Raw genomic sequence first — 16,524 nt, 5'->3', positions numbered from 1 at the left:
TCTCCAGCCATGCATCTGTCCGTTTGTCTGCTCGTTCATCCGGCGATCCGTCCATTTAACTGTCAGTCTGATCCACCTCCTGAAATGTTAATCTGTCTGTCCATCCATCGTGGTGGCTAGGAGATGTTAACTCCCTCGGCTGGTATACAGGAGGTCATGGGTTCGAACCAGACCCTGACACTGCCTGCTGCTGCTGTATATTTGGAGCTTGAATGTTCTCCCTCTTTCATCATCATCATCATCACGGTGGCTAGGAGATGTTAACTCCCTCGGCTGGTATACAGGAGGTCATGGGTTCGAACCCGACCCTGACACTGCCTGCTGCTGCTGCTGTATATTTGGTGCTTGAATGTTCTCCCTCTGTCTCATCATCATCATCATCACGGTGGCTAGGAGATGTTAACTCCCTCGGCTGGTATACAGGAGGTCATGGGTTCGAACCCGACCCTGACATTGCCTGCTGCTGCTGCTGTATATTTGGAGCTTGAATGTTCTTCCCGTGGTTGCGTGAATTTTTTCTCGGGGTCCTCCGTGTCTTTTCCCTTTACATTAAGAAGCGTGTGCTTAGAGTGTTTGGCCGCTATAAATGTCCACGTTTTGCTCACGTGACAAACTTTACCAATTGGCTTGTCTTACTCATGGGCTTTTAAATTTTGATTCTAATCTCACTTCTTCAGAACTGCATTTTTGTGTTTTTAGTTAGTTAGTTAGTCCTTCCCCCGCACCTCCGATGAGCACTGTTGGCTACGTACGGCGCGAAAGAAGTTCAACGTTCAGAGCGAAACCTTGGATTGCGAGTAACTTGGTCTGTGAGTGTTTTGCAAGACGAGCAACACATTGTTTAAATATAAATATTCACTTGATGAACGAGCGAGGGTCTTAGCAATACGAGCGGCAGCACGTGTAGACGCTTCGTACTGCCGAGCGTCACGCGATCACAACTGACGTACGAGTGCTTTGGATTACAAACACGCAGTCCCAAGGTTTTACTGTACGTCGATACGCACGTAACGTGTCGCGTGGTGGTAAGTTCACGACGACGATAATAATGACGATGACGACAACGCTACGCGATGGCAAATATTTACCACGGCGCTCGCTTTTTTGCCGGCCGTTGTTATCGTTCGTTTTTGTTCTTCCTTGCCCACAGGTCCTGTGCGCTGGGGGGCGTGGCGCTGCTGTGCCTCCTCGGCCTCACCTGGGTGTTCGGGTTCCTCTTCATCGACAAGGCCACGCTGGTCATGGCCTACCTCTTCATCATCTTCAACTCCTTCCAGGGCACGTTCATCTTCATCTTCCACTGCGCTCTGCAGATGAAGGTGCCGAACCCCCTCTTCCCGTCGCGCCGTTTTTTTGCTTCGACGTGGAAGTGCGCCCAGAAATCTTAACAACTCGTGAGGCCCACTGAGCTCTGTGGCTCTTTTTCAGAATCTTAAACAATTTTAAACTGGAGGCGGAATCCAAAGAGCCACGAAGCTCTTTCTCGCAGATGTCCAGTCATGGCACGGGGTCAGAGCGTGACAACGCAAACTCCAAATATGCAGCAGCAGCAGCAGGCGTCGTCAAGGTCGAGATCGAACTCACGACCTCCTGCAGACCAGGCGAGGTAGTTAACATCTCATAGCCATTGTGATGATGATGAGAGAGACACAAAAAACTCCAAATATACAGCAGCAAGCGTCGTCAAGGTCTGGGTAGAACTCACGACCTCCTGTAGACCAGGCGAGGTAGTTAACATCTCATAGCCACCGTGATGATGATGAGAGAGACACAAAAAACTCCAAATATACAGCAGCAAGCGTCGTCAGGGTCTGGATCGAACCCACGACCTCCTGCGGACCAGGCGAGGTAGTTAACATCTCATAGCCACCGTGATGATGATGAGAGAGAGACGCAGACTCCAAATATACAGCAGCAGCAGAAGCGTTGGCAAGGTCTGGATCGAACCCTGACCGTAACCCCCGACTCTAAAACGCAAGCTTCAACACCGTATAACCCTAACTCTAGGCCTGACTTGAACTCTGACCCCCAACCCCTCGCCTCTTACCCGTGCAAGGTGTGCAAGGAGTACAGAAAGTGCTTGGGGCACGCCGAGTGCTGCCGAACCTGGGGCAACCACTTCTCTTACGACTCGTGGCTCTCCAGCAGCAAACGCTGCTCTTCCAACGCGCAGGTACGCACGCACGCTGCATGCACTACACACCATACACACACTACGCACACTGCAACAACAACAACAACCGTTGCTCTCCCAACGCGCAGGTACGCATGCACGCTACACGCACTACACACCATACACACACTACGCACACTGCAGCAACAACAACAACCGCCGTTCGCCACTAGGTGGCGGTGACGTCACCACGGCGCTTTGTGCCAGGCTTTGTGCACCTTGAGGCCACGTGAAGTGTCAAACGCCCGCCGGCAGGAGGTCACGGGGTAGACCCAGGTGCCACAGGTCGACTGACTGAGATGAGTGGCTGATGCACCACCAGCTGTACCCCCCTACTGTGCCATCTTGCTGTGCTTTAGCCGCCCGGCGCTCCGCTCGTTGTTGTGAGCGTCGCTCCTCCCCCCTTCGTTGTTGTTGGAGGGCGACTGCCTCTAACTGCGAATAGCGGTTGTTGTTGTTTTGCCTCTGTTTGTTTTGGTTCATGTGTTGTATGTACAGTGCGTTGAAGTTTTTTCGCACCGTATGTATCCAACCGTACTAATCGGAGGTGCGGGGGAAGGACAACAAACTAACACAACGTGTCCGTTTGTGTGTCAGTTGGATGTCGGTTCATGTATCGATCTCCCTAACCCTCAATTCCTCGATCCTTCTATGCACACCGGCCTACGAACCCAGTGACCTGAGTTTGATTCCTGGTCTCGGCCAACATCAGTAGCGAGTGACATCTGGGCCTCCTTTTAGCTCGACTCGGCCTCAGGCGAGTATTTGTCGCGGTGTCGTCTAAACATCGCCACTGGGGAGACGAAGGCACCGGGCGTGATGCGGGCCACCCCACCCCCATGCCGGCCTTCATAGGTGCTCGCTAACATGATAAATAGTTCACAACTCGTGGCAACCCACCGTCGTTGTTGTTGTGAAGCCGATTCACTGCTGGCAACTGCCCGACAGCGCTGGTTGCGCGCAGCTACCCGCGGCACGTCCGCTGCCCGTTTTTATTCGGCGTCTTGCGTGGATCGCTCGCCAACGGCGACGAGATCACCGGCGGTGCTGCCGAGGCAGCGATAAATTGGTGGCGTTTGTTCACCACGAGAGAGAGGTTTTGTTAAATTGCCTGTCGTTCCGAGTGGAGGGAGAGTGCGTGGCGCAACGCGTTACACGTGCGGCGATCCGACCCCCTTGAAAAATCAATCACGGCGGCTTTGCGATGATATTCTGCCCACTGTTTTTTGTCGAAACTTGTTATCAACGGAGGTGTGATTGTTGTTGTTATTATTGTGAGCATTACTATGATGATATACCGTGGACTGAGTGGTTCCGGCTTGACGCATCCCACACCGATCCCGTGCGCCTACTCAAGATGGCGCTCGCACACTTTCCCCCTCCCGCCGTTGTTGATATTACGTGAAATTGTGATTCTTGTTTAAACCTGTATTTCCTATAAACAATTAATAAAATTAAGCGCGCTGTCGTCGTGAATTCCCACGTGCGGTCAAGGGAGCGACAGAGAAAGATCAAGAGCTTTCCTTTGATATTAACTCCGTAATTGTGGATAACGCGTGTACAACGGAGAGTGAGGCACACACATTATAAATGTGGATTACATTCCCAACAGCATATGCGAGCGTATTATACAGTGACGTGGCAGCGATTTTGTTGGTTGTTGCGGATGTCCGGGTGTATTGCTAAGTCTAACAAAAGGGTCAGAGACAGGGTCAGAGTTCAAGTCAGGGCTAGAGTTTAGGGTTGTGGTGTTATGGTTGGCGTTTAGGGTTAGGGTTCGAGTTGTAGTTGGTTATGGTTAAAGTAACGGTTCGTGTTGGGGTTAGAGTTAGTATCCAACTGGAGTTAGGTTTAGGGTTAATGTTAGAAACTAAATTATTTTAAATTTTGATTTAAAGCTTTCGTGACTGCAGTGATTCATATTCTTGGTTCTTTCGGTAAAGTCACGTTGAAAGGAAACAACAAAATAATAAAATACAAACAGTCATCATCAGGTGACTGATGATGACTGTTTGTGTTACAGTCGAAACGTCGTGAGAATTTTATTGTTTTATATATATTTTATTATTTTGTTGTTTCCCTTCAACGTGATTTTACTGAAAGAACCAAGAACGTAATTTATTTTATTTTACCAGGTAAGGCCCACTGAGCCGTTTCAGCTCTTTCGCAGAAGAAGCCTGTCCATCACAAACGATGGTTCAACTAAGCTGCTTATCGCCTATCACGTGGACGTTTATAGCGGCAGCCAAATACCCCGTTACTTTTATTTATTTTTATCTCCCCCGCAGATCGTCTGGCGACGGGCCCGAGAGACGCCGGCGCCCTGGCGATCGCGCCGCACGACGGCGACAAGCGCCGGCGGCGAGCCGTCGCCCGCGGCAGCGGCGGCGGCCACTTCCGCCTGAGCGGCTGCGACTTCGCGGCCGTTCAGGCGGCGACGCCAAGCCGAGAAGGAGGAGGATGACGAGGAGGAGGCGTCGGAGGAGGAGGAGGAAGGGATGCTGAAGCCGAGGGGGTGAAAGCAAGCGAGCCGACGAGGGTCGACGTCGACATCGGCGGCCGTGGCGGCGGCCGTGTTGGCAGCCCGATCCGGATCCCTCTGCCCCGGCTCGGGCGCTCCGCCACCACCGCCGTGATGGACGGACGCACTCGCTGGCGCGGGCTTCCCCTCCGCCCCCGCCTCCGCCCTCGGCGATCGTCGCCAGGGAGGACGTCCGCCCTCCTCCTACTTCCCCCTGCTCGTACCGCGCCAGGCGGCCGAGCTCTACGCTAGGCGGAGGGCGGCGGCAGGGGACGCGTAAATGTCTCGCGCTGATGATTCACCGGTGACGTTACGCAAACGACGCATTTACTAATGCAGACGTGTGTGCGTCGTTACGGGACACGTTGTACGTGATTGTACGTGAAGAATATTCAGAACGTTGGGAATAATGTCTTCTATTTATATATAATCGTTTATGTATATAATGTGCACTACCTCACTGCATTATGTCGTGTGTCCTGCATTGCGCAGTTAATATTGGTAATTGCGTACAAATGCACATTTTGCATTAACCAAGCAAGGGGTGGTAACTATTGCAAATAATGCGTAATTACGTTTAAAAATTCACGTTTACAAATTCAATAAAGTACCAAATGACAGTTTGCAAATATTTGATTGATATTGATTGACTTTCAAATTCTTGAATAGACACTCATTGCATATGGCCTCATCAATATCAGAAATAAGATTACACTGATTGCATTGTCCAACATATTGCACGCTGATCAGATGATGCACAACTACTACGCCTCGCAATAAATCACGACCGAGGAACGGTCCGTTTGCGGCACTTCGCTACGAACCTCGCGGCCTGAGTTCGAGTCCAGGCCACGGCTAACATTGGTGACGAGGGATATCTGAACTGGCCCTGGGCTCCCACCTTCACCGACCTGCAATGTCACTCATGGGGAAATATGAATACAGTGTAATTTTAGTCTGGGCAGGCTATCGGCCATTCCGAAACTTTCATCAACCAGCAGTGTGTTTGTTTTTAAGGTCTCGGCCCTTCTGGGGCTGATCAGAAGCGTCACGCTCGCTCAACACGTGCTGCTGGCTTTGTGGTTCGCATTGTCGTGATGCGCTCCCTCAAATAAAATGATGAGGCCCTGTCAGCACAAAACAATCAGACGATGTTTTGTCACGATTTATGACCCAGAGTTCCCCCGCAACAGCACAATAAATGTTTAACCATATCAACCAGAATGGTTGGATGGTGCATGAGGGTAAATTTTATATTTTTACAAAATGTTTTGCTAAAAACGTGAAACAATAATTCACTGTGTAACGAAAAAAGATTTTTTTTTTGGTTCCTGGGTGATGTGTTATTTTACAATTGCTTACGCCTCAAAAGTATATAAAATTGCTATTATTATTATTCCCCACAAACTTTGCTTTTGTGACCAGGACACAAAAACAAAGTTAATAATCCACTCCCATTAATAACACTGTTTAACAAATTTATTATGTTCTTGTTCCTGGGTAATAAGTGTTATTTCCTAGTTGATTATACCTCAAAAGTACAGAAAATTGCTATTATTCCACACAAACTTTGCTTTTGTGAACAGGACATTGATATTTTGAAATGTATCTACTTTCAATGGGAAAACGTGGTGTGCATTTGTGTCATTCCTTCACGTCAAGTCCTGGTCACAAAAGCAACGTTTGTTGGGCAAAGAGGCCAGCAAAGCACTCAAGTTGGTGGCACAGAGGATGCCATTCTTCATACTGACGCACTGCCTCGGCGACTCATTTAACACTGAGTCGACCTAGGAGAGGTCCCAATCAGGTTCAGAAACCGAATACCGCCGGTGCCACGGTGGCTAGGAGATGTTGACTACCTCACCTGGTATACAGGAGGTCGTGAGTTAGACCCTGACGCCTGCTGCTGCTGTATATTTGGAGTGTACATGTCTCTCTCTCATCATCATAATTACGGTGGCTAGGAGATGTTGACTACCTCACCTGGTATACAGGAGGTCGTGGGTTAGACCCTGAAGCCTGCTGATGCTGTATATTTGGAGTGTACATGTCTCTCTCATCATCATCATCATCACGGTGGCTAGGAGATGTTGACTACCTCACCTGGTATACAGGAGGTCGTGGGTTAGACCCTGATGCCTGCTGCTGCTGCTGCTGTTTATTTGGAGTCTGCGTCTCTCTCTCATCATCATCATCATGGTGGCTATGAGATGTGAATTACCTCGCCTGGTATACAGGAGGTTGTGGGTTAGACGCTGACGCCTGCTGCTGCTGTATATTTAGAGTCTGCGTGTCTCTCTCTCATCATCACGGTGGCTAGGAGATGTTGACTACCTCACCTGGTATACAGGAGGTCGTGAGTTAGACCCTGACGCCTGCTACTGTATATTTGGAGTGTACATGTCTCTCTCTCGTCATCACGGTGCCTATGAGATGTGAATTACCTCCCCTGGTATACAGGAGGTTGTGGGTTAGACCCTGACGCCTGCTGCTGCTGCTGTATATTTAGAGTGTACATGTCTCTCTTTCATCATCATCATCATCACGGTGGCTAGGAGATGTTGACTACCTCACCTGGTATACAGGAGGTCGTGGGTTAGACCCTGACGCCTGCTGCTGCTGCTGCTGTATATTTGGAGTCTGCGTCTCTCTCTCATCATCATCATCATGGTGGCTATGAGATGTGAATTACCTCGCCTGGTATACAGGAGGTTGTGGGTTAGACCCTGACGCCTGCTGCTGCTGCTGTATATTTGGAGTGTACATGTCTCCCCGTAGTCGCAGTGGATTTTTCTCCAGGTCTTCCGTTTTTTCCCTCCACATTGGAAATCAACGTGCGTTTAGGGTACTGTATTTGGCTGTGATACATTACCTCATTAAAATGCAAATCAACGTATAAAATTTTTGACGTGCGTTTTTACTGGATTGTTTTGTTGTTATTCTGTCTCTCACCGTTCAAATAAACCTACCATTAAAATTATAGACTGATCATTTCTTTGTCAGTGGGCACACGTACAAAATCAGCAGGGGATCAAATACTTTCGGGTGAAAGAATCAAGGAGTGAAGTTCACGATAACAAGTAACCACGGTGACTTTAACATAGCTATTTCTATGACCAGTCACAAGCTAATCACTCAGTTATTTCAATGCTAAATTCTCCTGTTTGATTTGTACTAGGTACCTCTGTGGATGTGTAGGCTTTGACTTTAACATAGCTATTCCTATGACCAGTCACAAGCTAATCACTCAGCTATTTCAATGCTAAATTCTCCTGTTTGATATGTAAACCCCTTTGTCAAGGTGCCTCACTTCTCTAAACCAGCTTAAAAAGACGCTACGAATCTTAACAGCGTTCATTGAAGCTCTGTCGTCCCGACAGGTTTGTTCCTTTCACCTGAAGAAGGCCACTTGTGTTGTGGCCGAAACGTCGTGAGAATTTTATTGTGTTATTTTATTTTATTAATTTATTGTTTTATTCTCATTCAACGTGGTGACTTTACCGAAAGAACCAAAGAAGATGCTTTACAAGTGCCGCGAGGTAGGAACTAGCTGACCCAGCGCCATGGCCGTGGCCACGGAGTCAAGATTTGGGGGGGGCACCAAATCTTAAGAGGTCTCCCACCCACCAGAAAAAATAAATCTAAATTTTAAAGCTAATTTCCTGCCTTAAATATGAAAAAAATTTCACGAACACATGGGACGGACTTGTTATTTGTTTATTACAATAATGTCTAATAGTGGTGTTGTTTTATTACATTGCTCTGTTTTTTTTATTTATGACCTTTGATTGTATCATCGTATGTAATGGCAGAGATTAGGGATTAAAAAAGTACAACCATAACCACAATCACGTGAACTGAAATCTATGCATTGTTACATGAAGACAAGTCCAGATATTGTGGCCAAGGTTTAGCAAGTTGTAGTTTTTATTTACATGGCATAGCAATTATATATATTTTTAAATATTGTTTATAGCAATATATTATAATTATTACGGCCTTGCCCTGCACAAATCATCAGTGGGTCACCGCTCACAGTCCAGGCACGTGGTGTCCTACGGGCGCTGTGGGCACTGATTGGCGCCGCAGGTCAGGACGTCTCCTCATTAACATAACGAGCGCCTCGTGCGCTTTTGGCGGGAAACTGCAGCGCGAGCGGAGTGGGGGGGAAGGGGGCGCCACGTGACGGTCGGTGGCAGTTGGCGGGACACGCCGTTGCCAGGGCAACGTCCCCAGTCGATAGTCGTCATGGAGTCATCGGCGCCTCAGTGAGACTCGTTAGAGATTAACTTAGTAAGAGATTAACTTAGTTAGAGATTAACTTAGTTATTAACTTAGTAAGATATTAACTTAGTAAGAGATTAACTTAGTAAGAGAATAACTTAGTAAGATATTAACTTAGTAAGAGATTAACTTAGTAAGAGATTAACTTAGTAAGAGAATAACTTAGTAAGATATTAACTTAGTAAGAGATTAACTTAGTAAGAGAATAACTTAGTAAGAGATTAACTTAGTAAGATATTAACTTAGTTAGAGATTAACTTAATAATAGATTAACTTAGCTAGAGATTAACTTAGTAACAGATTAACTTAGTAAGATATTAACTTAGTAAGAGATTAACTTAGTTAGATATTAACTTAGTAATAGATTAACTTAGAGATTAACTTAGTAAGATATTAACTTAGTAAGATATTAACTTAGTAAGAGATTAACTTAGTAAGAGATTAACTTAGTAAGATATTAACTTAGTAAGAGATTAACTTAGTAAGATATTAACTTAGTTAGATATTAACTTAGTAAGATATTAACTTAGTTAGAGATTAACTTAGTAAGAGATTAACTTAGTAAGATATTAACTTAGTAAGAGATAAACTTAGTAAGAGATTAACTTAGTAAGAGATAAACTTAGTAAGATATTAACTTAGTAAGATATTAACTTAGTAAGATAGTAACTTAGTAAGACATTAACTTAGTTAGAGATTAACTTAGTTAGATATTAACTTAGTAAGATATTAACTTAGTAAGATATTAACTTAGTAAGATATTAACTTAGTAAGATATTAACTTAGTAAGACATTAACTTAGTTAGAGATTAACTTAGTTAGATATTAACTTAGTAAGAGATTAACTTAGTAAGATATTAACTTAGTAAGATATTAACTTAGTTAGAGATTAACTTAGTTAGATATTAACTTAGTAAAATATTAACTTAGTTAGAGATTAACTTAGTAAGAGATTAACTTAGTAAGAGATAAACTTAGTAAGATATTAACTTAGTAAGATATTAACTTAGTAAGATATTAACTTACAGATTAACTTAGTTAGAGATTAACTTAGTGAGATATTAACTTAGTAAGAGATTAACTTAGTAAGAGATTAACTTAGTAAGAGATTATCTTAGTAAGATATTAACTTAGTAATAGATTAACTTAGAGATTAACTTAGTAAGATATTAGCTTAGTAAGAGATTAACTTAGTAAGATATTAACTTAGTTAGAGATTTACTTAGTAAGATATTAACTTAGTAAGAGATTAACTTAGGTAGATATTAACTTAGTAAGGTATTAACTTAGTAAGCTATTAACTTAGTAAGATATTAACTTAGTAAGATGTTAACTTAGTAAGAGATTAACTTAGATGTTAACTTAGTAAGAGATTAACTTAGTAAGATATTAACTTAGTAAGATATTAACTTAGTTAGAGATTAACTTAGTAAGATATTAACTTAGTAAGATATCAACTTAGTAAGAGATTAACTTAGTTAGAGATTAACTTAGTAAGATATTAACTTAGTAAGATATTAACTTAGTAAGATATTAACTTATATATTAACTTAGTAAGAGTTTAACTTAGTAAGAGATTAACTTAGTTAGATATTAACTTAGTAAGATATTAACTTAGTAAGAGATTAACTTAGTAAGATATTAACTTAGTAAGATATTAACTTAGTTAAAGATTAACTTAGTAAGAAATTAACTTAGTAAGATATTAACTTAGTAAGATATTAACTTAGAGATTAACTTAGTAAGAGATTAACTTAGTAAGAGATTAACTTAGTTAGATATTAACTTAGTAATATATTAACTTAGTAAGAGATTAACTTAGAGATTAACTTAGAGATTAACTTAGTTAGAGATTAACTTAGTAAGATATTAACTTAGATAGATATTAACTTAGTTAGATATTAACTTAGTAAGAGATTAACTTAGTAAGATATTAACTTAGTAAGAGATAAACTTAGTAAGAGATTAACTTAGTAAGAGATAAACTTAGTAAGATATTAACTTAGTAAGACATTAACTTAGTTAGAGATTAACTTAGTTAGATATTAACTTAGTAAGATATTAACTTAGTAAGATATTAACTTAGTTAGAGATTAACTTAGTAAGATATTAACTTAGTAAGATATTAACTTAGTAAGATATTAACTTAGTAAGACATTAACTTAGTAAGAGATTAACTTAGTAAGAGAATAACTTAGTAAGAAATTAACTTAGTAAGATATTAACTTAGTAAGATATTAACTTAGAGATTAACTTAGTAAGAGATTAACTTAGTAAGAGATTAACTTAGTTAGATATTAACTTAGTAATATATTAACTTAGTAAGAGATTAACTTAGAGATTAACTTAGTTAGAGATTAACTTAGTAAGATATTAACTTAGTAAGAGATTAACTTAGTAAGAGATTAACTTAGTAAGATATTAACTTAGTAAGAGATTAACTTAGTAAGATATTAACTTAGTTAGATATTAACTTAGTAAGATATTAACTTAGTTAGAGATTAACTTAGTAAGAGATTAACTTAGTAAGATATTAACTTAGTAAGAGATAAACTTAGTAAGAGATTAACTTAGTAAGAGATAAACTTAGTAAGATATTAACTTAGTAAGATATTAACTTAGTAAGATAGTAACTTAGTAAGACATTAACTTAGTTAGAGATTAACTTAGTTAGATATTAACTTAGTAAGATATTAACTTAGTAAGATATTAACTTAGTAAGATATTAACTTAGTAAGATATTAACTTAGTAAGACATTAACTTAGTTAGAGATTAACTTAGTTAGATATTAACTTAGTAAGAGATTAACTTAGTAAGATATTAACTTAGTAAGATATTAACTTAGTTAGAGATTAACTTAGTTAGATATTAACTTAGTAAGATATTAACTTAGTTAGAGATTAACTTAGTAAGAGATTAACTTAGTAAGAGATAAACTTAGTAAGATATTAACTTAGTAAGATATTAACTTAGTAAGATATTAACTTACAGATTAACTTAGTTAGAGATTAACTTAGTGAGATATTAACTTAGTAAGAGATTAACTTAGTAAGAGATTAACTTAGTAAGAGATTATCTTAGTAAGATATTAACTTAGTAATAGATTAACTTAGAGATTAACTTAGTAAGATATTAGCTTAGTAAGAGATTAACTTAGTAAGATATTAACTTAGTTAGAGATTTACTTAGTAAGATATTAACTTAGTAAGAGATTAACTTAGGTAGATATTAACTTAGTAAGGTATTAACTTAGTAAGCTATTAACTTAGTAAGATATCAACTTAGTAAGATGTTAACTTAGTAAGAGATTAACTTAGATGTTAACTTAGTAAGAGATTAACTTAGTAAGATATTAACTTAGTAAGATATTAACTTAGTTAGAGATTAACTTAGTAAGATATTAACTTAGTAAGATATTAACTTAGTAAGAGATTAACTTAGTTAGAGATTAACTTAGTAAGATATTAACTTAGTAAGATATTAACTTAGTAAGATATTAACTTATATATTAACTTAGTAAGAGTTTAACTTAGTAAGAGATTAACTTAGTTAGATATTAACTTAGTAAGATATTAACTTAGTAAGAGATTAACTTAGTAAGATATTAACTTAGTAAGATATTAACTTAGTTAAAGATTAACTTAGTAAGAAATTAACTTAGTAAGATATTAACTTAGTAAGATATTAACTTAGAGATTAACTTAGTAAGAGATTAACTTAGTAAGAGATTAACTTAGTTAGATATTAACTTAGTAATATATTAACTTAGTAAGAGATTAACTTAGAGATTAACTTAGTTAGAGATTAACTTAGTTAGAGATTAACTTAGTAAGATATTAACTTAGATAGATATTAACTTAGTTAGATATTAACTTAGTAAGAGATTAACTTAGTAAGATATTAACTTAGTAAGAGATAAACTTAGTAAGAGATTAACTTAGTAAGAGATAAACTTAGTAAGATATTAACTTAGTAAGATATTAACTTAGTAAGACATTAACTTAGTTAGAGATTAACTTAGTTAGATATTAACTTAGTAAGATATTAACTTAGTAAGATATTAACTTAGTTAGAGATTAACTTAGTAAGATATTAACTTAGTAAGATATTAACTTAGTAAGATATTAACTTAGTAAGACATTAACTTAGTAAGAGATTAACTTAGTAAGAGAATAACTTAGTAAGAAATTAACTTAGTAAGATATTAACTTAGTAAGATATTAACTTAGAGATTATCTTAGTAAGAGATTAACTTAGTAAGAGATTAACTTAGTTAGATATTAACTTAGTAATATATTAACTTAGTAAGAGATTAACTTAGAGATTAACTTAGTTAGAGATTAACTTAGTAAGATATTAACTTAGATAGATATTAACTTAGTTAGATATTAACTTAGTAAGATATTAACTTAGTAAGATATTAACTTAGTAAGAGATTAACTTAGTAAGATATTAACTTAGAGATTAACTTAGTAAGATATTAACTTAGTTAGAGATTAACTTAGTAAGATATTAACTTTGTAAGCTATTAACTTAGTTAGAGATTAACTTAGTTATATTTTAACTTAGTAAGAGATTAACTTAGATGTTAACTCAGTAAGAGATTAACTTAGTAAGAGATTAACTTAGTAAGATATTAACTTAGATATTAACTTAGTAAGATATTGACTTAGATATTAACTTATTAAGATATTAACTTAGTAAGAGATTAACTTAGAGATTAACCTCGTTAGAGATTAACCTCGTTAGAGATTCACCTAGTCAGGGATAACTTACTAACAGTTATTTCAAAGTAAATAAACAGCAATGGTTTAACACAAAGCAACATTCCGCACACGTTCAATATTCACCAGTCTGGCTCGCTTCAACCAATGCTGGTGAACTGCAAGATGGATCATTACAGGTGAAGGACATTTTTATTTAAACTTCCGTGACTGCAGCGGTCCGTATTCTAACGGTTCTTTCGGTAAAACAAAGTTAACGTACATAGAAAAAAATAATAATCCAAATAAAGCGATTAAAAATATCACGACCTTTCGGTTGCAACACAAGCGTATGACGGACCGCTTTGTGTTTGCGTATCGAAACGTCGTGATGTTTTTAATAACTTTTTTTCGATTTACGTGGCTTAATTAAAAGATACTCTTTGGTTCTTTCAGTAAAGTCACGTAGGTATACATTTTATATAGAGTATGGATTCCTGCAATCACGAAAGCTTCAAATCTAGATTTTACTGAAAGAACCATAGAACACAGGCAAGGACCCTATCAGATATGGGTCCTATAACCAAAGGCAACATCGCCCCCTGCCGGCAGATACCTGTTTAGGTTGTTCTATGGATGAACTCGCCTCTGTCATAGGCACGTGGAATTTCCATTGGCTCAGGGTTGTGTTTACCTTGTGCTGCACAAGGACAAGCTGTCATGAGGGGGTCCCTTAGGCTAAAATGAAGCTGACGCTCAGATCATTTGTTACAGTGTGTGTGCAATATGAATACATTTATAATCTTTCACAACTATCGACATATGCCTTCAACTAATGTTTGTATCATGTATTTCACTGTCTAAAAACATCTAAATACGACAAAAAAACTAAGTGAAATCACGCGTCGCTATGTGCAAATGACTGCGTACAGTGTTAGCATTTTTATATTTGCATGGCACGCCTTAAGTGTACTACATTTCGAGGACAACATTTGCCCTTTGATAGGTCAAAACATGTTTTTTACATTTTAGCACCCGATTTGAAGATGGATTGTAGCCCTTGAACGTCATTGTCCCATAGTTGTGGAGTTGGGTGCTCTATGCAATGCATTTGGATTAATGTGGCTTATTTATAGCACCTCATCTCAAACAACGCGGTGGGCATGTTTACTCTATATTATTAATCTACGTTTTACATTTAATTATTAATGAAAAACACAGTTGCGTAATATGAATATTTACAAAATACATAGCAGTAGTAATGATGGCTACTACAATAATGTACTTCATGAAGGTTGACTAGAGTACATTTTTTATCATATTTCCCATTGCCATGACAACAAACATTTGTTGCAACATACGTATTGTGGTAGCAATGATGGTCTGCTAGCTTGCAGGGCCGTGAGAGAAAGCGGCGGCTTATTGCGGAGGCCTTTATCCAGCAGTGGATCGACCATGGCTGATGACAATCCACTGTAGTGCCCTCATCTATACGCAGAAAACGAATCGCTGGTGTGTTGCATGGTGAGGTGGCCCAGAGACCCTTTTACACGATGCTCTATTTGAAGTTAAACATCATATGCACGTGGAGCCACATCTCCACATTCGATATACAATGTTGCCAGTATCAAACACACCGTAATACCCGCACCTCCGATTAGCACGGTTGGCTACGTACGGCGCGGAACACGCGTACGTGTGTGTCCACACTTCTACACGAGGATAAGTGGATGGAGATAAGCATTGATATTTGGATCCACCAACAATACCCCGCATATCGGTGTGGATAAGAAGAGTTTACAACATGCGCGTTGCTATATGTATGAGTTCCCTAACACAGAAACGGAATTCTTGTTTTGCAAGAATAATGCGAGAATAATGTGATGTTTGTTGTTGTCATTACAGTGTTCACAAAGGCGTGGAGTCGATGGATGGCTTTGGCCAGTATTCTGGTACGTATACCAATGACTTTCAAGGAAATCTCAAATGCGGCGATTCCTCAGAAAGTAGAGAAGCCAAAGAGAACGTTGGAGGTGAGATAATGAGACTTGGTGTATGAGTACATGTGATGGGTAGTCTCAAATGGTTTCGTTTTTTCGTTGCGTAAAGCATCAGTCGCTTCACCAGCATTGGTGCAAGCAAGCTTGAAGATACTCAATGTCGAAACCAATACAGAGCTTGCCTGTGTTGTACCAATGCTGCTGATGGGATGTGCAAATAATACTTTTATATTTTTTTACGTGGAGGCGCATATATGGGAAGGGGTCATAGCTGCTTATTTATGTAGTTACCTATAGTATTCTCCACAATCGTGCTCATTATACGTTTGTGTTAACTGTACATTGCAACCTTCTTCCTAATATTCCGAAGGGACTTTTCAGATTTCTCTTTAATTGTATAATTATGTAATAATAGGGATTTTCCCCTTTTTTCTGGCAACAAAACTGAAACCTTTTTAACAAGGATTCACGTTACTGCATTAACCACAATAATTGCAGTCAAAATGCAAACAAAAAACATACTATGATAATATATGCATTGTCCTTGAAACTGAAAACATATCTCTTTTTTTCCCCAGAAAACTCAGAAGACTTTAGTATCAGTGAAATGCGATCAGTTTCTGAAATTCATATCCTTTTTGAGATTGCCTCTTTAAAACAAAAAAATAATCGATCATATCAAGTGAGGGCCCTTGCCTGTAAGATTGGTATTTCACTCACCAGAATTGAGCTTCAACCGGACTAGACTTTGCTTTTTTGTTGTTGCATCAACGCTGCTGAAATTATTCACTCCGAGAAAGACGTGTGGCCGCTCGGATGTGTAATACATCGCCTTATTTTTT

General features: G+C 39.4%; 1 protein-coding gene and 1 long non-coding RNA gene across 2 annotated transcripts in view; both read left to right on the top strand.

Annotated features, from left to right (window-relative positions):
* Window positions 1-4,578, top strand: part of LOC142920184 (adhesion G protein-coupled receptor L2-like) — a 45,184-nt gene extending 40,606 nt beyond the window's left edge. The window contains exons 7-9 of the mRNA XM_076062651.1: window positions 1,151-1,319; window positions 2,057-2,173; window positions 4,462-4,578. Coding sequence (XP_075918766.1) covers window positions 1,151-1,319; window positions 2,057-2,173; window positions 4,462-4,578 — 403 coding nt within the window. The remainder of the gene's footprint in view (window positions 1-1,150; window positions 1,320-2,056; window positions 2,174-4,461) is intronic.
* A 4,360-nt stretch (window positions 4,579-8,938) lies between these two features.
* LOC142920222 (uncharacterized) lies at window positions 8,939-16,311 on the top strand. The gene is made up of 4 exons (XR_012938699.1): window positions 8,939-8,962; window positions 13,833-13,882; window positions 15,588-15,715; window positions 16,261-16,311. It is a non-coding gene; the product is annotated as an uncharacterized LOC142920222 (long non-coding RNA).
* The last annotated feature ends 213 nt before the right edge of the window (window positions 16,312-16,524 follow it).

The sequence above is a fragment of the Petromyzon marinus genome, unplaced genomic scaffold (assembly GCF_048934315.1).
Source record: "Petromyzon marinus isolate PM22_M1 ecotype Great Lakes invasive population unplaced genomic scaffold, UKy_Petmar_22M1.pri1.0 PM_G_Scaffold_7, whole genome shotgun sequence".
NCBI lineage: Eukaryota > Metazoa > Chordata > Hyperoartia > Petromyzontiformes > Petromyzontidae > Petromyzon > Petromyzon marinus.
This window is presented reverse-complemented; position numbering and strand designations above follow the sequence as displayed.